Source organism: Gordionus sp. m RMFG-2023, chromosome 5 (genome assembly GCF_954871325.1).
Source record: "Gordionus sp. m RMFG-2023 chromosome 5, tfGorSpeb1-WG-v2, whole genome shotgun sequence".
NCBI classification, from domain to species: Eukaryota; Metazoa; Nematomorpha; class Gordioida; order Chordodea; family Parachordodidae; genus Gordionus; species Gordionus sp. m RMFG-2023.
In genome coordinates this window covers 30564729-30590340 of record NC_088779.1, presented here as the reverse complement: position 1 = coordinate 30590340, position 25612 = coordinate 30564729, and the positions used below count along the sequence as shown (strand labels likewise).

Below are 25612 nucleotides of genomic sequence, written 5' to 3'. Positions count from 1 at the left end.
GAATTCAATTAAAAATCCCCACCAGCGTCTACGCGGAAGGTATAAAAAGGTGTAGAGCAAGGTGCCGAGTGATTTTCAAATTTTCACTGAAATTTGCTAACGTAAGTAAAAACCATCGTGAGGATCGCCCCAAGTTAAGCGCATTTTTTAAAATGCTGAGCTCAGGGTCCAGCATTGATTGTGTCAGAAACAATGGGGTTTAAAGTGATATTAGGGATGTGATAACTTTTCTAATTTATTCCTTTTCGAGTCTTTTAAAATTGCTGCACTGGTTGAATCGCACCCAGAAACCTCTATTATCTCTTTTAATAATTTAAAATTTAATGTGACGTGATTCTGGCGGCAAAAAAATATATCTGTCACTTAAATTCTAATAAGTAAAGATTTTAATATTATGGATACCCGCTCATGAATTCCCGAAAATATTAAACCATGGTATATTTTAAAAAATATTTTATCATAATTCTATACAATTGTTCTATAATTATATGAGAATCATTGTATCATAAGAAAAATTACCTTAATCAGATTAATCATAAAGATAATTTAAAATTAAACACTTTAAATGTATTTATATTTAAAGTTTTCACAGTTATAAATTTAAAAAATTTTTTTGATGGACTCCCTTATCAAAAAGTTTTTTTATCTGTCACAAGAAGTAGTATTTTTAAACATCAAACAATTTACTCTTATATTTACACAAAAAACTTAATTTTATATTTACTAAACTATGAAATTACCTGATTCAATATTATATAGATAAATAGTAATATAATATCTAAGAATGTCAGATAAATAGGAATGTTAAGAGCTCTATTAGGAAGACATACAATAAAATTAAGCACAAAGGATTAGCCATTATTATATATTGATAATTTTGCATTCATAATTAATTTGGCTTAAGCAACATTGTTTGAAAATCTCTTAAAAATTAGTAACTTAAATTATTTCTTAATATGTATCATTATATTTCATTTATTGAAAAGCTTGTCCTTTACTTTGCAACCTTAAAATTTTATTCAAATTTTACTAAAAATATAATGGATTATTCATATAAAAAATATAGTCAGAAAAGAGATATAAGATTGAAAATCATATCCTACCTATAATGGGTACAATTTTTGGATATGTAAACTTGAAATATTTTAAAAAAGGGTGGCTCGTTTAGGTATTTGATAAAAGTATTTAAAGACAGAACTATCGCTTGAACATGACAGTGAGATGAGCTATTGATTTAATTATTTTTTAAGATGATTAAATTTAAATATAATCTATAATATTTTATAACTTATAAAAGTTAACCATAAATTCAAGAAAAATTGGAAAGCATTAAATATAAGAATGTGAAGATCACAGTTAGATCTTGTTTGGTTTAAAACTACTCAACTAAACTGTAAATTACAAAAAATTGAATTGGATTTGTTTTTAATTTTGGTTTTGAATACCTATATAAAACAAATAATCATAAAATTTATACAAATATCAAATCAATAAAATATTAACTAAAACAACATTAATAATTATTGTCATCAAAAGATGGGTAAGGAGGTGCCTAAAATAAAAATTAGTAACCCCCTAGTGATTTATTTTTGTTCAATTATGTAATTAATTGAAGTATTATTTAATACATATTCAATATAAAAATTTTTATAATGGTAAAGAATCGACAATACATATTTGTGTATAATATTACAATTTTTTATCTCAAAAAGATCTGAAATTGGATGATTTGAAATAAATATTGTTGGGTAATATGGTATTATATAATTTACTAGTGTTGTTAAATAGCTCATTAATGATACATGTCTAGACCTCTGTTTCTTCTATGAGCAAAATCTTCAGTCTTGTGTAACATTTTTCTGGATGAAATATTGAGTTAGCCATTTTTAAAAATTGGTTCAAAACGAGCTGTTTAACCACACTATAATTTTACTTTTTAAATATTTTCTTACCAACAAAATAAAATATTGCATAAATCTGTTTTATAGATTTAAAAAAAAACCTTTTTAAATAATATTGGAACAAACAATTTCATACTATGCTTAAAAATAAATATTATTATATATTTTTTTGCTGTCTATTTTATTATTTTTTTATATGATAGTGAAAACTTGACATTCCATATTTTTTTTAAAAATCAAATATAGTTTGGTATTAGTAATATGATACTTTATCAAAATTTTATAAAAATTATTTTTGAAAAACTCATGTTTAATCGAGGATTATAATAAACTTTTAAAGGAGGTTAATGGACTCTCACAATAATAAAATTTAAGATTAAATATAGAATATACACTTGTATTGTTAAAAAGTTCAATTTGGGCTGATTAATTAAGACTTTAGCTAAAATAATATTGAATAGAAGCCTACCATCTATAAGCAAAATCAGCAGGCTTTTTAACAACACTAATACACACTTTATTTTGATATTTAGAATCATTAGTTATAATTAACTGTAGTTTTTTTATGATAAATCTTTAATTGAATGACAATCGATAAGCATGAGGAGGTCATTTTTGTTACACCATCATCCTTGATTGATATCTTCCAAACACCAAAAATTATAAGAGCTAGAATGCTAAAATTTGAACACTGCATTAATTACGTATACTTTTGTCTGCGCACAAAATTCACCTAAATCCCAGGGGGGCCCCACAAAAATCTTTTTTTTGATTGATTTGACATGGATTGACCCCACAAAACAATAAATATCTGCCCCAGGATCCGATCCTACATGGGTCATTTCACGTCGAATCGACCAAAAAAAACGAAATTTTCGGGCCACCATTTTTAAAATTAACGGTATTTGGCGGGATTGTTATCTACATTTTTTTAGATATTTTGGTAAATTCATAATTTTAGAGTGCTAGCTCATCCAGATCCAAAGATATTACGCCTTCAAAGTCGTAATTCGCGCGTCTTACTTCGCCAAATGCGTGATTTTATAAAAATACTTAAGATAGAGTTTCGAATTATATATCATATCATTTTGTAGTCCTTAAAATTTTACATTGGAAAATATCGAAAAAAAAATTTTAAAATTTTCCAAATGTTTTCTTATTTCCGGTAAAAATTTTTAACTTAACATTGTTAGGAAGGGATTTTTGGGTGGGTTTGATATTCTCTAAAAATGTTTTATTACCTTTATATTAAACTATTTAATAAAAAATCTCGACAGTTAAAATTTTTATTATTTAATAAAAAATGGTAATGTAGATGGCGTTATATTAAAAAATTATTATAAAATATAATATTTTTTAATAGAAATATATATTATATTGGTTATTAAATTTTTTTAAAAATCGATTGAGTATAACCAATGTGATAGATGTCCTGGACCAATAAGTAAAGAAGCAGCCCATACAGATATGCTTATTAGGACGCTATATTATAAAATTAACATATTTTAAAATTTTATATTCAAGCTTATTATGAAATATCTCTTATTTTTATCATATTCCGTTGTGCTCATTTATAGTAATTCCTCTGAGGCCATAATTTGTAGATATATTCTTTTCACTTCTTGTGGATCTACTATCGTTTATTTTTTTTGACTAATCAATTCAGAAAAAAAGTCAATACTGCTCTTACGGATCAGCTGAAATTTTATAAATCTGTGTTATCGTTAATCAGTTATACGGCAGATCTGAATGGCATTTTTCAGCTACATCTTATGGGAAAGGTCCACGTGACGGCCTTGGCGGAACATTAAAAAGATTAGCGGCACCATCAAGCCTTCAGCGCGCCAGTTCTGGGCACATTTTAATACCAGTTGATTTTTTTTTATCAGTTTGCAAAACAAAACATCAGTAAATTTTACATTATATAACCAACGAATAATACAATTTGGAAAGAGTTTAAACTACTTGAAAGATTCCATTTTGCTTGCTTGTCCCATTTCAGGATCTCGGAAAACATATGCTGTATTTCATTTGAGTTTAAGTAATAAACTAAAATCAAAAATATATTCATATGAATAGGACTTTTCAAATTAACGAATAGGACTTTTCAAATTAACAATATCTCACATGCCGATAATTTGTCTTTTTTGCCTATATTGAAGGATTCGTAACATGTGTTTATGACGATTTTCGGTGGTTAGCCATAGTACTAAAAAAGCTTTTTACATCCTCATGGACCCACTACCATCCTTCTTTTATCCCACAATTGAGGCAAAGATATGGTTACCCATTAAATCAAATAATATCGTTAGTAGATCGACGTACCTACAAATTTTCCTAATAACTGTATCCGTATGGACTGCTTTTTTAATTATTGCTCCATGGACATCCATTGGTTATAATTAATCGATTTTTTAAAATTTAAATAACCAATCGAATACTTATTTTTTTATAATTTTTGAATATAACGCCATCTATTTTACCTTTTTTTATTTGTATAAATAATAAAAAAATTCGAATAAAATTTAAAAAAAAATAACAAAAATGGCTACCGATAATATTTTTTTGTTAAATAGTTAATATAAAGAGCTAATAAACATTTTTGGGAAAATATCAACACCCCCCCCCCCCCATATATCTTCCTAACAAATATCAATTTTTTTTTATTTTTACCGGAAATACTAAAACACTTAGAATGATTTTTAAGAATTTTTTTTCGATATTTTCTAATGTAAAAAATTTTAAGGGGCTAAAAAAATGATACATTAAAGTATTTTTTTAAAAAAAAACAACAAGATTCAATGAATTACGGATTTTCGATTTTTGAAGGCGTATATTTTTATATCAGGTTGAGCTGGCCTAAAATTTACCATTTACAACATAAAATAACTAAAAATGGCAAGCTTCATTTTTGAGTTCGTCGGCTGAAATCACTGGTCGATATGCCATGGAATTACCTATTATTGTTAAAACGGCTAGCTTAACATTATATCCATGAAAATATTGTATAAGCGTCGAGATTTCGTCAATAGAAGTTCAATCCTATGTGCCTTCTAATGAGCAAAATCTCTAGGCTTGCATTATAGATTTCTGGATAACATATTGAGTAAGCCGCTTTTAAAAATCGACACTAGAATTACCCATATTCCATATTGGCAAAATAGCAAACAAACGATATTTAAAATTTCAAGATTATCTGCAAATTTAGCATAGCAAGCTTGTAATTTTTATATTAAGATTTGTTTGTAAGTTATCTTGTAGACATATTTGTTCAATATATATATATTTTGTATAATAATAGAAAAACAAAGTTATTGTTCACACTATCGATAAATTGTCCGATCTGCCAAAAAGTAAAAATAATATTAATAATTTTTTTAGACATATTTACCTGGGGGATAAAAAGGCCGTTTTTTTGGGGATGAAAAAAACAGTTTTTTTTCCTGTTTTTTTAAATATAACTATCAATTCTTTATAAGAAAATATAATTTATTACAATTTTTTTTTCTTTTTCACTATTCATCCTTAAATATAATAAGGGCATAGCGACGCAAAATCGCTTTTCCATTTTTGGGGCGGTTTTTTAAAAAATAGCTAACTATATTTTTAGCCAAAGAAAATATCGCCTAAACCTCGAGATATCCGCTAATAGGTGTCCAAACCTTTGTGCCATTTATGAGAAGAAAAATCTTCGGGTTTTTTTCAGGGTAAAATACGGAGTTAGCCGTAAGAGCGATTTTTGCGACAACAAATTTGACGATCTTTTTGTTAAATTTTTGGGTTTAATAAAAATTTAATATAAGTATTCTAGTTTTTTCCCTTACAAACAGTTTTTTTTCCTTTGTCTTTTATAAGTTTAAAAAAAAATAATTATTTTACGTCCCCTAGGTTATACCGGATACGAGATCCGCTAAGCCCCGGTTATTTATTTAAATCCGGTCGGCTCGACCGTTTCTTGATCGATTTCGTTTTATTTCTTTAAATTCAAATTTGTTAAAAAAAAAAATCTTTTGCTAAGGAAGAGAAATTAAATAAAAAAATAGGTGTTTACAATTAAAACACAAAAAAAAATCATCAAGATGATTTAAATCAATATTTGAAAAAAATCAAGATTTTTTTTCGCCCAAAATTTTGAGAAAAAAAACTTCGATGAAGATTTTTAAAAAAAAAAATCAAAAAATTTATGATTTAAATCATGAAAGATTTTTTTTTAATGCATAAAAATCGCGCAAGATTTACCTAGGCTGTGTCCAAAACAAAATATTTTTTAAAAAATTAGATTCGCAAACTTTCGAAACTTTATCGAAAAAGATGAAATGATCCCTAAATATATGAATATTTTCAAACTTTAGAAAGTTGCAAAACTTTTTTCCCAATTTTTCGAAAACTATTTTTTTTGGACATGTCCTTTATAAATAAAAATTCAGAATTTGAAGGTAAATTTTGACCAAAATCTCTTTTAAAAGATCATAAACTTTGAAGGATATTTATTTTTTTTAATTTTGGAACCGGAAATTAGATATTAATTAATAATTTAAGATTCTACCAATAAGAGTGTTGCAAAAAAGATATAATAATGGGCACGGGAGGTATCCCGATACAACGTTCTTTTTTTCTTTCTTTCTTATATTTCCGTCGCCCGAGAAGATTGTTCCATCTCCGCTTTTTTTCCGTAATTTTACGGGAAGAGAGAAATTAAAAAATAAATAACAAATTAATGTTTCTAATCATTTTCAATACGATAAGCATAAAGCCTTGTATATTAATACTTTTACTTAGTGATCTGCATCGGGCCTAATTTTTCATTTTTAAAAATTTACCGACCCGGTCCGGCCCAAATTTATTTAAATATAGTGTCAATAAATAAAATCAAATATTTTTATTTTACATAAAAAATTTAATATATAAAATTGAGAAATTTTGATATATTTAAAAAAAATTCCAAGGTCCAACCCGATGCAGATCTCTACTTTTACTACAGATAGGGATGTATCGATATTTTTTATCGGGTCAGTTCTGGCCGATCATTCATCGATTTTAAAATATCGGTTACCGGTCAATATTATAAAATTGTCCGTATCCGATAAAAAAAATGGCGTATGAAATCCATTTTTAGTCTATTTATATTTTAATAAACAGTAAATTAAATTAATTAATAACTGTTTACAAAAAGTTTTTTGGAATTATTGTTTACGTATAATGATTTATAAATAAATAAAAAAAAATTTTACATTAATAAACAAAATATATTGTTTTATTTCACCGCATTTACGTTAGTTTTTCCAGTATTAAATTAATAAAATATTGATGGATTCCTCATTCATTTATTTGGGATTATTCAGAATCGGATTCGCCAATCTCTAATTTGGCACAAAATGTAACATGGATCTCAAGAGAAGGAAAATCTCGGAAGACATATGACAAACTTGAGGAAGCGCGTCGAGAAAAATAGTAACGACGCATGCGCAATTTTATTGACTGAAAAAAAATTTTTATATAAAAAAAATGGAATAAGAATGAAATTAAAATGAAAACATTGCAGGTTCTGATAAATAAACAGGAAATTTGGGAACATTCAAGACCCTAAGCTATATCGCTTGCTTACTTATCAACCATATGATAGCATTAGATAATCAGCCATATTGGATTTTAATCTACTAATAAATCCAGTAATTCCCGTGAGAAAATTAATTCTTCCAACCTAGGTAAAAGAATTAAATCTATATAATAATTTTAAAAAAAATATGGATATCAAAGAAATTCCATCAACATCAGCAATATAGATTCAACTGACATATTTAAGTTATCTTATACTGATGCTGTTCGATTAATTGGAAATTTTTTTTTCTCTAAATAATAAATCTTTGATGTATTTAATTTTGAATATTTATTTCAAAATTTCATAATATATTTTTATTTGCATAATTGTGTAAATATAATAGATTAATTTTATTACTCATTACGAATAGGTGATTTTATTGATAAAAATATTTTTATATAAATTTTCACAATTGCGATTGAATTGAAATAAAAAGTTTTGCTAATAAAAAAAAGGTACATATTAAAAATAAAAAACCCATTTGAATCTTTATACAGAACACAAAATTAAGATTATGGTATCGGATAGTATCCAACCGGTATCAATTCAATATCCGGATTATCGGATCGGATCGGCCTCCAACAAGTGGTATAGGTACATCCCATCCGAAATATAAAAATTTTTAAAAATTTCATAAATAATGACATAAGGATATTTATTTTAAAAAAATTTTTAAACTTTTGTAAGTTGCAAAACTTTTCCAAATATTCGAATTATTTTGGACGTGGCCTTTAATAAAAAGATTCGGAATTTTAGGTATAAAATTTGATCAAAATCTCTTTAAAAGAGATCATCAATCTTTGAACGATTCTTATTTTTTTTAAAATGAATTTAAATTTATAATTCTATCAATCCAATGGGAGAAACCCGGCGAAAGATCGATTTAGATCCCGACACAACTATTCATTTTTTTATTTTCGTCGCTTGAGCATTAGACTATTCCATCTCCACTCCTTTTTTGTAATTTTTCGGAGAGATAGAAATTCGAATAATAATCATAATAATCGGACTATGATTTTATTTTCGGATTAATTTTTTTTAAAAATACGTAAATAAGATATGGGTGACCATCAAACCCCGGTCCGTCTCTGGCCGTATTTTTTTTTATATAAAATATACCCGGTCCAGATTATTAGCTATAAATAAAATAATTATGGATCCGAAGATTCTTTTTAAAAAAATACGTAAATAGACATGAGAGACCATCACACCCCTGTCCTACCTGGGCCTTTTTTCATTTTTTAAATATACCCGGGCCAGTCGGTCCGAAAATCGCTATTATTAGCTATCAAAAATAAATATGGACCCTAAGATTCTTTTTTAACAAAAAAAAGCCGGTCCTGTTCGAGCCGCGCAAACGGTACCCATGTCACCGAAAACGATCATAATTATGAGAAAAAAAAATTGATTTTAGTTAAAAAACGGATATTGGAATTAACCTAATTCTCGGGCTAATGAAGGACTTTTTAACGCATATATTAAAAATAAGCAATTTTTTAAAAATAAAAATATCTCAGATGGTTTGTGCATATTTTGTCAACAATCTTTCCATAATCAAGATTTCGATCAATTGATCATCAAAGATGGCATCCATATGCACTATTTTTGCCTGGTAAAATTTAAAAAAATAATATGTTTATTTTATGAGTGGATGGATATAGTGATTTAGGTTAAAAGGAGAGTGTTATATTATTGGACGTATTTTGATAGATTGTTTTTTTTAAAAGAGATAATTTGTAAAAACAGGTGATAATAAATTTGAATATTCGAATTCTGCCAGTGGAACCATATATTCCACCATTTTTTAAAATATATATAAATATATCCAACTTAATATCTCTCACATCCTATAAATCCTAAGGGAATTACTATAATGGCACAACTCAATTTTTTTTACAGTTATTTTCAGCCGGTCTGACCCAAAAAGGTGAGAACAACAAGGAAGATAAGGATGATTTATTCGGATTTGTCATGAACGATATACTCAAGGAATATAGACGCGCCTCTAAATTGGTAAGATTTTAATAATCTCCCCCACGAGGGATTTTTATTGGTTTATTTAAAAAAAAACATGTGTTTCCGGCCTAAAGAAAAAGATGGGACGCGAGTTAGACCCCAAGTATTTTCTTGGTTAATTTTTTTAAAAAAAGACATGCCAGTTATTCGAAAGTTTAAGCGCCAACCCTGGCCGAGCTTTAAATTTTTTAGGGAATTTCATTGGTCAGGTTTTTGAAAAAATATATAAATAATATTAGGTTATGGATCCATATGTTTTTTTCTCTCTCTTCTTTTATCGAAATAAAAACCCTTATATTCGGTGCAAATGCCCCAACCAATTAGCTATAAGTATATGCAAAAATTACTCCCTAACAAACTTCATTTATTACCTACACCGTTTTAAAAATCATATGTTTATTTAAATGTATCATAATACCTATAATTTTTTTTAAAAAAAAACGGAAATGTTTGTGGGTATGCGTAAACTACGCGTCGACGAAAATTGCGCTATGACTGGCAAAGTAATAAAAAAAATTTCGATTGATTACGATATTATTTTATGATTATTTAAGCTGCTGCCTCGCAAATTATTCAAGTTCTCCTTGATATAATAATAATTTTAAAATTGTTATATATATATATATATTTTTTAAAGACAATGGAAAAGCGACATATACAAATAGCTATGATAGATCAAAGAGAAGACGATTTCCGACACCTGAATGTTGGTTTTGTAACGGATCACATTTTGTGCCAAATTGGCCCTCCCTTCCTTTAGCTCCACGGAATCAAGATTACATGTCAAAATTTATAGATAAAAAAATGTCTTACTATATCTTGTAAATGTATATATATATAATATATATTATTAGTTGTAAATGGTAAGATTTCAAAAGGAGTCTGGGGCTAGGTAAACCAGTGGTTGGGCAAACCCCCTTCATCTCATTTTTAAATTAAACAAGACTATAAGATTTAAAATTTTGATCATAGTAATAGCTATTATTATTAAGCATCTATAGACAATAAATTATGTTGCGTGACAATTAATGATTTAGAATTTTTTTTAAATAAAAACCTTGATTTATCAAATTTAAAAGATTTTTTTACATTACAGAATTTGTAATTTTTAATCAATTTATATATTTATTTGTATACATATTAAATTTTATTGCAAAGTTTAACCATCTCTTAAAAAAAAACTCAAAGAAACCAATGATAAAGTTTTGATGACGAAAATGTTACTCAAGTCAGATTTAAGCTCATAGAATGACATATATTTCATCTATGTCCATTTATTTAACATTGCTACTTACCTCTAAATTTGACTGATAATGATAAAATAAATAACAAAATTTTCTCCAAATTATAAAAAGGTGGTTAAATTTTGCAATAAAATTTAATTTATGTACAAATAATTTTTATAGATTAATAATAAAAGAAAAAAATTAAAATTTCTGTCATATTTAAAAAATCTTTTGAATTAGATCAAAACATTATTTAAAAAATGGGATAAGCCTCTAGTTGGCAACTCCGTTGCATACCTTAAATCGAGGAGCCAACCCGAGGACCATTCTCTACTCTTCTCCATTTCCGCAGACAGCGGGTATGAATTTCTCGAAGCTTTTCCATCGCGAAACCTTGACCAGCTCCTAAGCAATGATGAGCTACGTCACGCCATCGGTCTAAGACTTAATTGTGATATGGTAACACCCTATCACTGCATCCTTTGTCAAACGCCGGTCAACTCCAAAGGCCGTCACTCTTTACACTGCAAGCACTGTAGAGGCAGATTCATTAGACATTCAAAATGCAATGATACTATTGCCAGGGCCCTAAAATCTGCCGGTATCCCATCAACCCTCGAACCTACTGGACTCTACAATTCTGATGGTAAGCGTCCCGATGGCTCTACCATGATCCCTTGGAAGAGAGGGGAATTCCTAACCTGGGATTTCTCATGCATCGATCCCCTTGCCCCTTCCAATATAAATAGAGATGCTCTAGTAGACGCCGAGACGAATAAACTCGCTAAGTATTCGCCATCGCTTCCGGCCAATTACACATTCCTACCACTAATCGCCACGACTCTAACGTCGTTCGGTTCTCATGCCCTGGCCTTCTTTAAAGAGCTGGGGAAACGGATCTCTACTAGGACCGAAGATCCCAACGAGGGTTACTACCTACGCCAAAGATTAGCCATCAATATAATAAAATCCAATTACCTCAGCTTCATATTCTCAATGACTGATACCCCCTAATCACAGAATCGGCGATGAGAAAAGCAATTAAGAACAAGAGAAGAATGTTCAGATGGAAGAAGAAAAACTGAAGGGCAAACTATGAAAACTAAATTGTTTACAAACCATATTTATCGCCTTATTAGATTGCTTACTTATAATAATAGCTATTACTATGATCAAAATTTAAATATCTTCTAGTCTTATTTAATTTTAAAACTGATATGAAGAGGTTTGCCAAAACTCCTGGTTCGCCTAAAACCTTAGTATCCACTGAAACTTAAGCATTATATGATAACTAATGCATATCATATATATTACACGATATAGTGAAAGACAATTTTTTATTTATAAATTTCGACATGTAATACATATATATAGATCAAAATTAATATTTATATAAATTTTAAAAATAATTTATTTAGATATGCATATTTTTTAATAAATAATTTAATACGTCAGAAGACGAACCCAGAAAAGGAGTGCCGTCTTTTTTTCTAATAATTTTTTTTGTTCTTTTGATTCCATGATGCCAAAGGAAGAGAATGACATTTTGAAACATAATGTGATCCTTTGCAAAACCAGCATATAGGTGTCGGAGATCGTCTTCTCTTTGATCTATCATAACTACCTGTATATGTCGCTTTTTCCATATCTCTTTTTGTCTTTAAAAAAAATATATATATAAAACAATTTTTAAAATTATTATTATATCAAGAGAGAGTTGAAATAATATGTGAGGCAGCAGCTTATAATAAATGATCATCGTAAAATATATCCGTAATCAATTTTTTTTTATTAACCTCAGGTTGCGTGTTAGTGAAGCAGGATCATTAAATTTTTGCACACTCGTATCTTATTGTTAATGTACGATATCGACTCCAATATGTAAATTGGTGCTTCTTCACTGTAAATATCATGTAAAAATAGGGTATTCAACTTGAAAAATCTCAGAAGATTTTAATTATTAACGGAAAAAGGAATTGTCTAAAACGTTAATAATACTTAAAATTTGTAAGATTCTTGTAGTCCAAGTCCTTTTTATATATTTTTTAGTTGAGGCTCGGTCGTAAATTATCGATTTTTTTAAAATCAATACCGTACTCGATTTTAGATAGCGACCATAACCGGCCCGGCCGGAACTCGATATTTTTTTTCAAATATAAATTTACCGATCCGGTCCGGCCCTAACTTACTTAAATATAGAAAAAATAAAAGATATACGTTATATGGGGGGCGTCTAGTTTTTTATATAAATTACATAAAAAAATTTTAACATAATTTACATACCATCGACATCGAGCATAAAGCAAGTGCTAGTGCACCAATTCATGAATAGTAAATTATTTATAAAATTAAAAATAAGTAATTCAAACTTAATAACACTAACTAAAAATGGTAATAAAAAATTAATATAATTAATTAAGCATACAAAATTTATAATGTACAGTTTAATATTCCTTGGGGGTTGAAGCTAATTTTTTTTGACGATTTCATCAGTGCTTGGGTGTTAACTCTCACTAAGTTATATTAAGAAGGGGGCTACCACCTGTTGAACCGGTTTTTTTAAAGCGGCTAACCCGATATTTTAACGCCATTTACCAAGTAGACGCGCAGTTTTCGTAGACGCTTAGTTTAGACATACTCATTTATTGGCATATCGCGTTCATCATTCGCCCCTTTTTTTAGATTTCCCTCTAAATAACCCGGATGAGAAAGGCTTCATCCTTGGTTCCCAAGTGCTCGATCCCTTCACATTACCATATTCCACTTCGAAACTGGAATTTATCTATGAGATGATGTTAAGTTTATTTCATTGTCATGCCTCTCTCAACTTTCTAATTATAATTTATAATAAGAGTTTTAAAAATATACACCGTTTTACTATTTCCTCTTCCCCCCTTTTTTGGACAGCTGTTTTTAAAAAAAAAATAATATAATCATCAAATTTGTACTCTCGCATGAGTCGAATTCCTGTTTACCCGCGATGACGATCCTAAATTGACGTCCCCTAAGCGTGAGACGGATCTGATATTGATACACGCGAAACCCACGTCGCGGATCATTTATGACATCCTCTCGCATCTTTAAAACCGCCACCCATCTAAACACTGGAAAAACTCCGGCGCCGGATAATCAGAAAAAAATGCTTGAGATCCAGATTGGACCCAGATAATTCTCTAAAAAGCTCACATTATTACAATGTATTTTTTTTTTATATTTAAAACATTTAGAAATGTTGCTGGTGTAAAAAGCTAGGTGCCAGCATGGGGTGCAATGTCAAAGCTTGTCGCAAAACTTACCATTTCCCTTGTTCGCTAAACGTCGATACCCTAAATCTATTTTATGGCAGTTTCAGGTAAAAATGACTATCTAATCTCTTTTTCATAATATATATACAAGATTTTAATCCCGTGGAGGAGAGGGGAGGGGGGGTAGGAACAAATTTTCAGCATCAATTCTGGTTTCCGTTTCCTGCCCGTTTCCAATTATTCTTATAAACTAAGTTTGCCAGAACCGAACCTGTTCCTTTAAATTCGACGCCAAGCCCGAAATATAATGTTATTCGTACAACTAAGAAAAAAACAACTGTTTACATTATTGGAGGGAGGGGAGTGGTTTTTAAATTTAAAAAAGACGCTTTATTGATTGCCACTTTTATCGAATGTCGGAATTCATCAATCACCCAACCCCATACTGGCCTGGTTCAAATAAAAAAGGTTTCAGACATTCCCGGGCGAATAAAAAGTTTTCAATCTTTGATTTTTCCGTTAACGGAAAAACGCGGGAAACAAGTTGCGTCGTAAAAATTTGAAATTTACTCCTTATTTTACATAAATTTTCTTCAGTCACGTGGGTACCTAGTAACACCCCCCCCCCATCAGAGAATTTTAGTTACTCACCTATCTTCGATATTTTAAGTTTAAGTCTTGTTTTTTTTTCCTTCTCCAATAAATAGCTAAACTATGTTTCTGCGAAGTTTCTTGTATTTTCAATCGAAAGATTTTTATGATATAAACATTCTTTTTTGAAGATACGGCCGGCAGAGACCTTAACGAGCCTAACCGGCCCGCTGTTCATGGATCTATTTTCATATCTGCTAGCGAACCTAGACAGGGCCCTCGGTTTTTAAATAATTTGGCTTGGACTGGGCTTGCGTCTAAATAAAAAAAAAAGATATCTTTTTAAAGCCTCTCACCACATCAATTTGAGTAAGATACGAGAATTTTTAAAATGACCGCTCGTTTAAATTTCGTTGTCCATTATACAACAAGTCATAATTCAAGCCTAAGTACCAATCCTCAGCTCATTTAATTTTTTTTTTCTCTCCGTATCTATAAGTGCGCGGCGTCTTATTTAACTATGTCGTGGCCCTGTTCGCAAACTTGCGAGTAAGTGACCATTCAAAATCTAGAAGAAGAAATGACCATATCAATCTTTGTCGAAAAAATCTGAATCGTCTTTTCGAGCGTTATATATATATTGAACTCGTTGATTGGACCACCTAAGCCCACCCCGATTAGGACCGGAGTGTGACACGATCTGGTTTGGACTGAGAGCGGGCCTAATTTTAGTGACTAATAAACGTCCCTCCCGTTATTAATTTTCTTTTAAAACGAAACGCTAATTAACGTCTTTTCGAATGTTATATAATGAACTCGTTGTTTGGACCACTTAAGCCCACCCCGATTAGGACCGGAGTGCGACACGATCTGGATTGGACTGACGGGAGCCTAATTTTAGTGACAATCAAGCGTCCCTCCCGTCATTAATTATTTTTTAAAAACGAAAATTGTCATCATCTTTCAATCCCAATTCTTTTTTACAACTGTGTTCAAAATATCAAAAAAATAAAAGTCGCATAACTTTTCGAAAATGTGTAAAAAATGAAAACGTGCTATTATTTAAAGTTTTGAAATTGACCGAATTTTTAAGACAGATTCTGCGCACAACTAGTGTTGCTAAACGGCTGGTAAGAATGTTCCGTTGCATAAGGACCGAATTATGGAGCCACCCGTCGCGGACGGGAGCTTGATCATCTGCGAATAATTTATTGAATTGTATTACCCATCTTTTCAAAAGTTTATCACCTTAAATTTTGGCGCCTACACACCATTTTATCGAGTAAAATGTTTAGTGGCGAACTGTCAATAAAATTATAATTATTACCGTCGAAAAAAAACAACGACAGCTCTTATTGCCCTACGCACCGTCCCAAATTTCCTCTCCTCGATTTGAGCTCGCTTAAGGACATGGCTTCCCGCAAACTTTGCAACGGAGGCGCCCATTCCATCGCCAACGGATGTTTTAAAATAGCCAAAAAGAGACGCCCCAGAAGAACCGGTTCTTACCGCGTCATAGATTACCGCAAAAAGAGAAAGGGGACAGCTGCCAAAGAAATCGAGCACGAGGATCCCTCGAGCAAAAATTCGGAGGATAAGGATGACGCCAATATTAATGGCGGCGAATCCGTCGGAAACGATCATGTGGATGAGAACGGGGCCAGCGCGACTAGCGACAAGGTCATGTGTTTGATTTGTATGGAGGAGATGGGCCAGGCGGATATGAGGGAATTTAGCGTATTACGGTCGGAATGTTGCATCAAAGCCTTTTTCCACAGGGAATGTATTCAGGTATAGCATATTTTTTATTTTTATACGAAAGATAAGTTTTCCTTGCCTCATTATTAGAGTCGAAATGAGAATATTCTAAGAAATTTTAATTTAAAATTGAAATGAGTTAGTTTTCTAGAAGCCTTCTTGACATACTGATTTCACGTTGCGTTTTAAACCTATATTTAAAAAAAGCACCGTTTAAAGATTGGCATCGGACGCCCCAAAACTGGTGCGTTTTTCGCGCGATTATTAGAATTTTTTTATAAACAGCTGATCCAATTTTATTCGGTTAACAAATTTTTTTAAAACCTATTATTTCAACCCATAATTTCATTGTCAATATAATCCAATTTAAATAATATTTATTTTTCTTTATATACCCCCATATCACATGTTTTAAAAGTTAAACTAAGAAAATTAAAATGTTTTCCTTTTCTTCTAGAAAAATATGTTGGAAAAACGTCATAAATGTCAATTATACATCGACAGTTACATCACTCATGTAATTAATATGACTAAAATTAATGAGATTATCTGTTTTTTTTGAATCATGGAATTTCATAAGCGCAACCTACAGGGGTTACAAAAATTTATTGAATAAGCGATATAATTTGTAATTTGAAATCGAAATTTACGAATTTATCTAAATTTTTTGAATTATTTGTTAATTTTTAGATATATTTAATGGTTTCTCTTACATAGGGAAAACATATGGTTTTTGTGTTTTCTTTTTTAATCCGGACTTTTTCATACTTTTGGATTCTTTAGTAAGGTTGTTCATGAATTATAAATTAGATATTTAAGTCCAGGAGATATTAGAGTTCCGATAAGTATGGGGGACAGGGGGTTGGTTTTATCCCCAATTATGAAAGATGTCGTAACCTTGTATACAAAAAAAATTTCGTTGCTTTCGAAGTAGCGCCTGTGGCCTACTCGGTGTGCGTGGATAACTGATCCTATGGTTCTAGGTTCGAATCATACAATGACCATGTCTTTCTTTCCTCTGAAATTAAAGGTGGTTCCGTACTAGAAAGGGGGGGGGGGTGATATATAAAAATGTCGTAAGCGAACGCTTGATTCCTCTGGATATATAAAAAAAAATAGATTTTGGTTGGTCGTTGTTTAACAAACTAATTTAGAAAATTGTCATATGTTGACTTGGGCAGTAATTAAACATTAAACAAAACTTTATTCCTTTTTTCTCTTCTCTTCTCTACTCATCTTTTTATACAAAATTTTAAAAACGAATAATACATTATTCGATTCATACTAAAACGAATACCGCTATTCGATTTGAAATTTATAAATCGAATAGCTTTTTAAACGCAACGTAAAAAAAAGGCAAGCCGGAAGTTACTTATACACGACAAAACAAATAAACAAAATGTCGAAGGAAGCATAAACATCCCTTAAATTTTATATCTAAAAAAATATTTTTCTTCTTTTTTTAGAAACAAGCCATTCATTCTGGTTACCTCTTTCAGTGCCCAGCTTGCTGTAACAAAGAAACGTTTAGAAATAGTATGCTGAAAATGGGGATATATATACCCGAGAGGTTTTAAAAATATTTTTTACTTTTGATGATCATTTATTTATTCTAATTTTTTTTTTAAATATAAATATTTATCATCTAATTCAGAGACGCCTCGTGGGAACTCGAGGAAAACGCGTTTCGCGAATTGTACCAAAGGCCCAGCGAATGTTCGGCCTTTTACTGCATATGCCCTGACGGAAGGAATTACAAAAAAGACTTGACGTAAAATTCGATTTAAATAATAAATATTAAGATACTTTTTATAGGTAACTCTACTCAGGACTATCATATTTAGGTTGTAGTTAGTATTTTTTTTTGCGCCAAGATTTTGAGCATTTGAAAATCACTACATTGAAGAATTATTTTATTAAAAATTTGTGATTTCAATTCAATCATGAGGCCATGGCCTAGGTCGGCTTAATTTGGATACTTTATTACTTTTTTTTGTGTAGGCTAAAAAGCATTGATCGAGGACACCATATATTTTGGTTTATTTATTTTAAGTTTCCATTTTATTTTCATTTTTTTATAAAATAATTTTTCTTTTACTTTTTTTAGCTATTTAATTGATACTTAAAATCGCAAAGATATACTGATTGATTTTTAATCTTATGTAAAATTAAGATTAAAAATCTTGGAAAATTTTGTTTATTATGAAGAGGCATTTCAAATAGCTGATATTCATCTCTCAATTTTTTTTTAATTTACAAAAAAAGGGTTTGGGATTTAACGCTATGCGAATCTTGCGGCGGACAGGCCCAACACTTGGCCTGTTCCGGTCTCGAAATGGCGGGTGTTCACACTTGGTTTTGCCAGGATTGCGCTCCGATAAGTTCCCACCTGCTCCACAAAGATCCCTGTTTTTACAAACGTTCTCGCAGACCTATTCCTTCTATTTCGAAATGTAATTCGAACTCTATTCCTCCTGTCAATCATCTATTACCCGCTTCAAACGGTTACTCTACAGAATTGCCCTTTCTTTCTGGACATGATACAGATGGCGATGATCATCGCAAATCCGAATCGCTGTTCGGAGAACATGAGAATAGATTGACACGAACGCAAAGCGATTCGAACAGCGACGCCGAAGAATATTTTAACAGTTCGAGCGATATACAAGAAGATATAATACAGCGTCCGCTATCCCCTAACAGTTACGACCCCTATGAGTGCTGTAACGATATAGTTCCTTCCACTTCTAATACAAATATCTAATCATATTTTTTTATTTATTTTGATTCCATGATTTCCGATATTTATTGAATAAATTTATTATTATCGCAATTCCTCATCAACAACATTATTTGTACAGTTTATATTTTTATCAACCAATTATTTCCTTTTCAAAACTATTTTTTTGTAATTAATTATTATTAATACCTAAAATTAAATGCCAAGAAATTCCCATATCTTTCTCCCAATTCCATCCTTTGTAATATTAAATTAAAATAGATTTTTTTTACATCACCTAGGAAAAGAGGAAAATCAAAAAAGCATTTACTTAAAATTCTCTAAATAGAACATGTAATGGATAAGATTTTAAATTATTTGTAAATTTGTGATTTTTTTGATAAAAAAACTTATTGGGGGCCATAAAAATATCATTTTATACCTCAAATTATAAATGAATCTGGTTAGCTCAATCTTTGTGAAATTTAGTGATTCTGATTAGCTAAAAAGGAAATTATATTCCCATTTTTATTATACTGTGAAATTATATTTATTGATTATTTTTTTTAAACGTATATAAGTTATTGTAATTTATAAATATAATTTTTTTTTTATAACTCTTGTACATCCGTAATAACATGACAATTTATAATATATGTAATATGAATATGGTTATTTGATACGCACTTTAGTGTTAATTTTATGAACATGGTATTATATTTTTTTTGCCACATTTTGTCGTCCTAAATTGAACGGTCAGATATGGATAATTTTTTTTTCTATATTACACACGGTTCCCCGATATTTATGTTGTTTAGCATTTACAAATAAAATTTTTGTTATATATGATGTTTAGTTTAATCGTTTTTGCCCGCGTAAACTGCACGCATATATAAACATTTTTTTTAAATCGAGATGGTGCCTATCGCGTGTCTTTTTTTTCTTTGGAAAGTAGAGAATACTTTCTTGTAATAAGGGAGAGAGGGGGATATTTGATTTTTTCTTCTTCATCTTTTCGCTTAGACGCCGCTTTGTGGAGAGAAAATAGTAAACAAAAGGCAGTTTTTATTTGTTTTTGAATATCAGTTAAATAATTTACTATGGGTATTTTAACTTTCTATTTATTTAAAATAAACAGATGTGCTTTAGAATATTTTTTTTTTAAATTTATCTAGTGGATGATTAAATATTATTTTGAGTTATAGAGCTATAACTCACCTTAGGGTTAAGTACCACCGATTCGGTTTAATGAATATTATGGCACAAATTAAGGGACTAAATATTGTCGGGTGAGTTAAAAAAAATTTTGTTGTTCTTTTTCGATCTTGTTTATGTGCGCAAACTGCTTAATTTTGCTTGATAACTTAAGAAGGGGTTATTTTGGCGGTATCCGACGGGTGGATTGATTAATTAGGAAAAAATTAATCATTGGTTACTGCACATTAGGATAAAAAAATTTCTTTAAGGCGTTCGGTTGATATGCTTATGACCAAAGGCAGTATCTAGCATCTTCACAAGGTAATAAGTAATGGTGCGCTTAAATGTGTATTTTTAATAATTAAATTTTTAAAATATTATCTTGTCTTGTCCTTAACTCCCTGTCGGTATCAAGATATACTAGCCACAAGTATTGATAGAGCTTCAGACTTACACTTCCAACTTCACGGATCTATTATGTCTAACTTATACTCAAGCACTTCTACCAGGTCATTGAAATTGACGGGGGACAGGCGCGTAACCAATTGAGGGTGGGGGGAGTGAATTCTCCATCGCAAATTTGACTTGTTTTCATAAATATCATTTTGAGCTAATAAAAATTTATCCCCACCCCCTTTCCTGTCAAAATATTGCAATATCAATCAGAGTTTATATTTGCTGCTAGATGCATTAATAAATTATTTACCTGTCAATACTTTGTAGAAATTAAACCAAATTTATATTTGGTTCAGTTTATTGATTTAGCGGAAAGTGTATATGAACAAATAAGTAAGAATGAATGTAGATGTAAATTTTATAATATTTATATAGACGTTGAATTGAAAGCTAAATCTTGTGATATAACACTAATTAAACCTCGTCTAGTAACTAGGCAATTGATGTAATATAAATGTTGACTCAACTGAAGAATATTGCAAAAATATCCATTTTCATCCCATTCTTAGATACTTTTTTTTATCGCAAATTAAATTAAGGTTTTTTAGATAAAAAATACAAGTCTTTAACAATCTTCAAATTTTATTACCTATAAAGAACCTTCTTCGTTTTCTGATGCCATTGTTGGTAAAATTAAATATTTATCAAAATTTTATTCCTAAGTTATTGATACTCTGAAATCAATTTAATCAGTGAATTTGAATTGTGATAAGAATATTTACTGTTTGGATATTTTGCCTAAGCATGCTATTGATGCGTTTAATCGGTGGTAAGGAAACCTTGGCTCAATTTCCAAATATTTTGAAGTTGTTTTATATTACTGCATATTCGCCTATTACAAACATATACGAATGAAAGGACCTTTTCCAACTTGAGAAGGTTAAAAACTTATTTACGAAATACTAACTCCGAAATCTCGGCCAAATGGGTTAGGTCTGCTAAATATCCAGAGTGGTTCCTAGAACAAACGAAATTCTAAATGAATTGGCTAATTTCCCTTGAAAATTAAAAATCGCATTATAATTATAGTATTTAATAAATTTTTTTGTATAATATTGTATTTGATAAGAAGTTATAAAAACTTGTTTTTTTTAAAAAAATTTTCTAGTCAATATTTTTACTCAATACAAATAGTATTTTCAATAAAAATTTTTTATTCATTCTATTTGTATTGCATGAGAATATAAGCTGAGGTTACTTTTTAAAGCCAATTTTATATTTAAATCTTATATTTAAATTTTTTTTTAATTTGATATAAAATACCTACCTTTAAATAATAAAAAATTAGGTTATAATCTTTATTTCTTCTTTAAATATCTATAAGAGCGAATCAGTAAATTAAAGCAAAAAATATTAATATAATTAATATTGAATTATGAATAATTTAAAAGAATAGGTCAAAAATATGACACGACCGAAGGCCGGGTGGCCCTCTCCTTATAGAAAAATTTTGGATACGTCACTTTCGGGGGGGGGGGGGGGGTAAGGAATTTTGAAAGACGTTTATCGTAATCGTTAGAATAAAAAGTAGGTGGTATAAATTTCGATTTAGAAGCGGTGTGAAGGGAGATTATTATTGGCTTAAGGGTAGTAGAGAAGTTAAAATTTTTGGTATTTTTTTGAAAAATATATAAATTCATATAAACAGTAAATTGACCCTAAAACATTATTTACCACGAACATACCGTTCAGTCATGAATTTAATCAAGGTTCAGTTAAGGATTCCCAATATTAAGGTTTAAAATTTTACCAGTAGTTGAAAAATCATTAAAACTTGGCACTTCTAATTTTTTTTAAAAAAAAATTCAAAATAACCAATTTTTAGATATTTTTCCCCAACGAGCTTTAAAAGTAATTTCCTTAACATTTAATTTAACCTTAAAAAAATTTTTTTTAGTACAAGGTTCAAACTAAGTATATATATATAAAATAATTTTTGTTAGCGATTTCATAGGAAAACCGAGATTTAATAAAAGGTGCAGAAGATACTTACTTCTAACTATATTGCATTTACTCGTTAATAAACCTTATATCTTCTTTTCCCCTTACTGGAAAAGGGTAATCCTCAAGGTGATTTATAAAAATGGTTGGGGGATTTTAGCTAGATATGCTTTGCTAAGTTTCTACTTAGCCCAAGATAATAATATCTTCGTCGTTTTAACTATTGTGGTCAGTTTGCACGATAGTTGACAAGGTTTCTACTTTTAATCGTTTTAATAAAAGATTTTTTCTTTTTAAAGACACGTAAATTTAAAATAATTAAATGATCGTTAAGTTACTCGTACAAATGTAACGGCTCACAGATATCTTAGTTACATTTTCAGATGGACAAAACTACAAGTAAGCGGTGTTATGTACACATATGTACCGCCAATATATATTCTTTTTATTTGGAGATACATCTAAATGCAGTTGTAAATCGTGATACGAGTCCCTCAAAGCTTAAATAATAAATGTCACGTCACGATGAAACATTTTGGATCGCTAAAAATAATATTAGACGAACTCGAAATTATAATCTAGTAAAAAGGAACCGGTTCAGATAGCTTCCATAATCCAAAAATTCAAAAAAATAAATGGCAAGCAAACACTAGTATCTCTCTGTATATTCTTTTCTCTAGCACGTGACCATGAGCCAATATTTGTAAGATTACGATCCCTATAGTATTTCGATGCAAATTCATTCAGCATTACCATCACAGGCTAATTTTACTGCTACGTGGTTAAGGCGCTGAATCGTAGAGAAAATTTCTTAGGGGATAGGTATTATGAGGCAGAACGAAATTTTAGATTACTAAACAGCCATTACCCTTATCGAGATAATTTTGATAGTCATAATTTTAAATTCGTTTAGCGGGCCTTTTACGGGTTCACTCGTGTGAGAGAGTTTCCCTTCTAATCCTCATTCATTTTCTACGGTTTCTGGAACATCGTCAATAGCATAATCTTGCATTATCTGCCATTAATCCAAATTTACCTTTGGTTGCTTCTTTGGTTCTCTTTTCCTCCACCAGACCCGGACGATATCTATTCACCCAATCATCTTATGCCTTGGATATGTTGGGCGGAGGGTTCAAAGAAAAATAATAGAGCGTGTTTTTACGATTGGATGCCATTCCTGAGATCAACCTCTTTAGATCACTTTTAAAAACCCATAGAAGAAACGATGATCAGCTTTAATTAGCGGTTGACCTCCCAGTCACTTTGAGGATGGATTTTGGGGAGATATTAATCATTTTAAATATTTACTCTTAATTTATGAAATATGGGATGCATTTTATATTGCATTACAAGATATAAAATTCATCGGAAGTGTGTATGGGGGGAGGGTAGTAGAATTGTCAGTGGTTTCAAGGGAAGGGAGTGTTGAAACTGCTGCACTTCCCTACAATTACAGTACCCATGCTACTTGATAAATATTGATATTTTTTTAAAAAAGATATTGAATTTAAATGTTCGATACTTATTGTAGTATATAAAAAAAATGGGAACACCTAATTTATTACGCGGAAAATTTTTCTGTGCAGAAAAAAAATATTAATCATGGAATATTCCATGTTAAGGAAGGTTAAGTAAATAATAATCAATTTTTTTTTATATTAATTTGTATTTAATTTATATTATATCATATTAATTCTATTGCCTTTTTTTTTAAAAAATAAAAATTTCAAAATTCATTATTTGTAATGAATTTTGGCATTCTTTACATGAAAGTATCAAGTAAATATTTTACAAAATTGTATAAATTGATAGTTAATGTGACCCTCAGTCAGTAGCGTCACTAAGTCACTATAATCTAAAGGGGCTTCCAATTTTTTCTTAACGTTTTTTATACTATTTTTGAAAATGACCTTTTTTTAAGATATTTTTTAAATTAAGGGAGGGGGCTTCTCTTCTCCCCCCACCCTAAGTAACTTTGAAATAGATAAATTAAGATGTAAATGTTTAGTAATCGGAAGATAAAGAATACCTTTTTTTTAAATGTTATTAGGACTGAGAAAATTACCATCTTTTTAAACATTTGGACGGGCTGGTCAAACAAAATTTTTAGATAAATGGACGGACGGGTGAATTTAAAAAAACCGTGGGCTTGTTGGCCAAACCCCGCCCATTGAAGACCTCTAGTGCCATACATCACCGTAATTATCTAGCGGAAGTGTAATGGTTTTGGGAGGCATTTGATCCCTCGTCCCTGGCCAAATTTCACAAGATAGCACATTTATCTATACTCACCACCCCATATAAGACATCTAGGTTAGGGTGTCCTAGAAATAAATTTATTTATTTCTATTATCATTTCTAACAAAATATAATATTTATTTGAGTCGTCATGTTGTTTCTGGGAAGTGAAGAGAAGATATAGTAAGAACATAATTACTGAAATCAGTGAGTACATATAAAGTGTATCGTCTCGTCACCGCTTTATTTAAAAAAAATAAGTACATTCAGCGCGTATCAGGAACAAATAAGGATTTAGCACAATCAAATTCTAGATGCTTGATTGAGCGAATCAGTGGAGGTAACATTATTTCCGGTTTGGTACAGGCTCTCCATATCTATGTTACTGTATATCTTGCTGAGGGTATCGATATGTTCGCCCACCACCCCCAAAAACTTCAGGATAAGGTTCCGGTCCAGACTACTCTGGATTTTGACCATCCTAAGCGGGTCGGGTATGTACTCGAGATCGGCGGATTTAATGGGTAACTTGAAACGGTTCGAAAGTTCGGATTTAACCCTGTGAAACTCGGACACGTCGCACACGAACTCGAGCAGGAAAACGTGCTTGTCATCGCTTGTTTGCGTCGTCGCGGGTTCTCCGTCTTGGCAAATCGCGTCCGTGATTTCGCTGACCTCCTCGGCCCCGGCCTCGATGGCTACTTCCTCCATCTTATCCTTGGGTA

The 25612-nt window shown here is 30.3% G+C and overlaps 1 protein-coding gene across 2 annotated transcripts; it reads left to right on the top strand.

The window, feature by feature from the left end:
* The first annotated feature begins 379 nt into the window (after positions 1–379).
* On the top strand, positions 380–19850 carry LOC135929306 (PHD finger protein 7-like). 2 transcript variants are annotated; one of them, XM_065465830.1, is made up of 9 exons: positions 380–435; positions 5203–5254; positions 9018–9112; positions 9400–9513; positions 13970–14094; positions 15928–16369; positions 17803–17906; positions 17991–18107; positions 18602–19850. In XM_065465830.1, the coding sequence occupies exons 1-9, from the start codon at positions 433–435 to the stop codon at positions 19098–19100; spliced, it is 1551 nt and encodes a 516-aa protein (XP_065321902.1). In that variant the 5' UTR covers positions 380–432; the 3' UTR covers positions 19101–19850. The 2 variants fall into 2 exon arrangements, with proteins under 2 accessions (XP_065321902.1, XP_065321903.1); XM_065465831.1 differs by lacking the exons at positions 380–435; positions 5203–5254 and adding an exon at positions 7589–7606.
* Positions 19851–25612: the final 5762 nt, after the last annotated feature.

Coding starts and splice junctions, on each gene's coding strand:
- LOC135929306 (XM_065465830.1), top strand. Junction 16,370..17,802: donor TCCACAGGGAATGTATTCAG/GTATAGCATATT, acceptor TTCTTTTTTTAG/AAACAAGCCATTCATTCTGG. Junction 18,108..18,601: donor AATTACAAAAAAGACTTGAC/GTAAAATTCGAT, acceptor TTACAAAAAAAG/GGTTTGGGATTTAACGCTAT.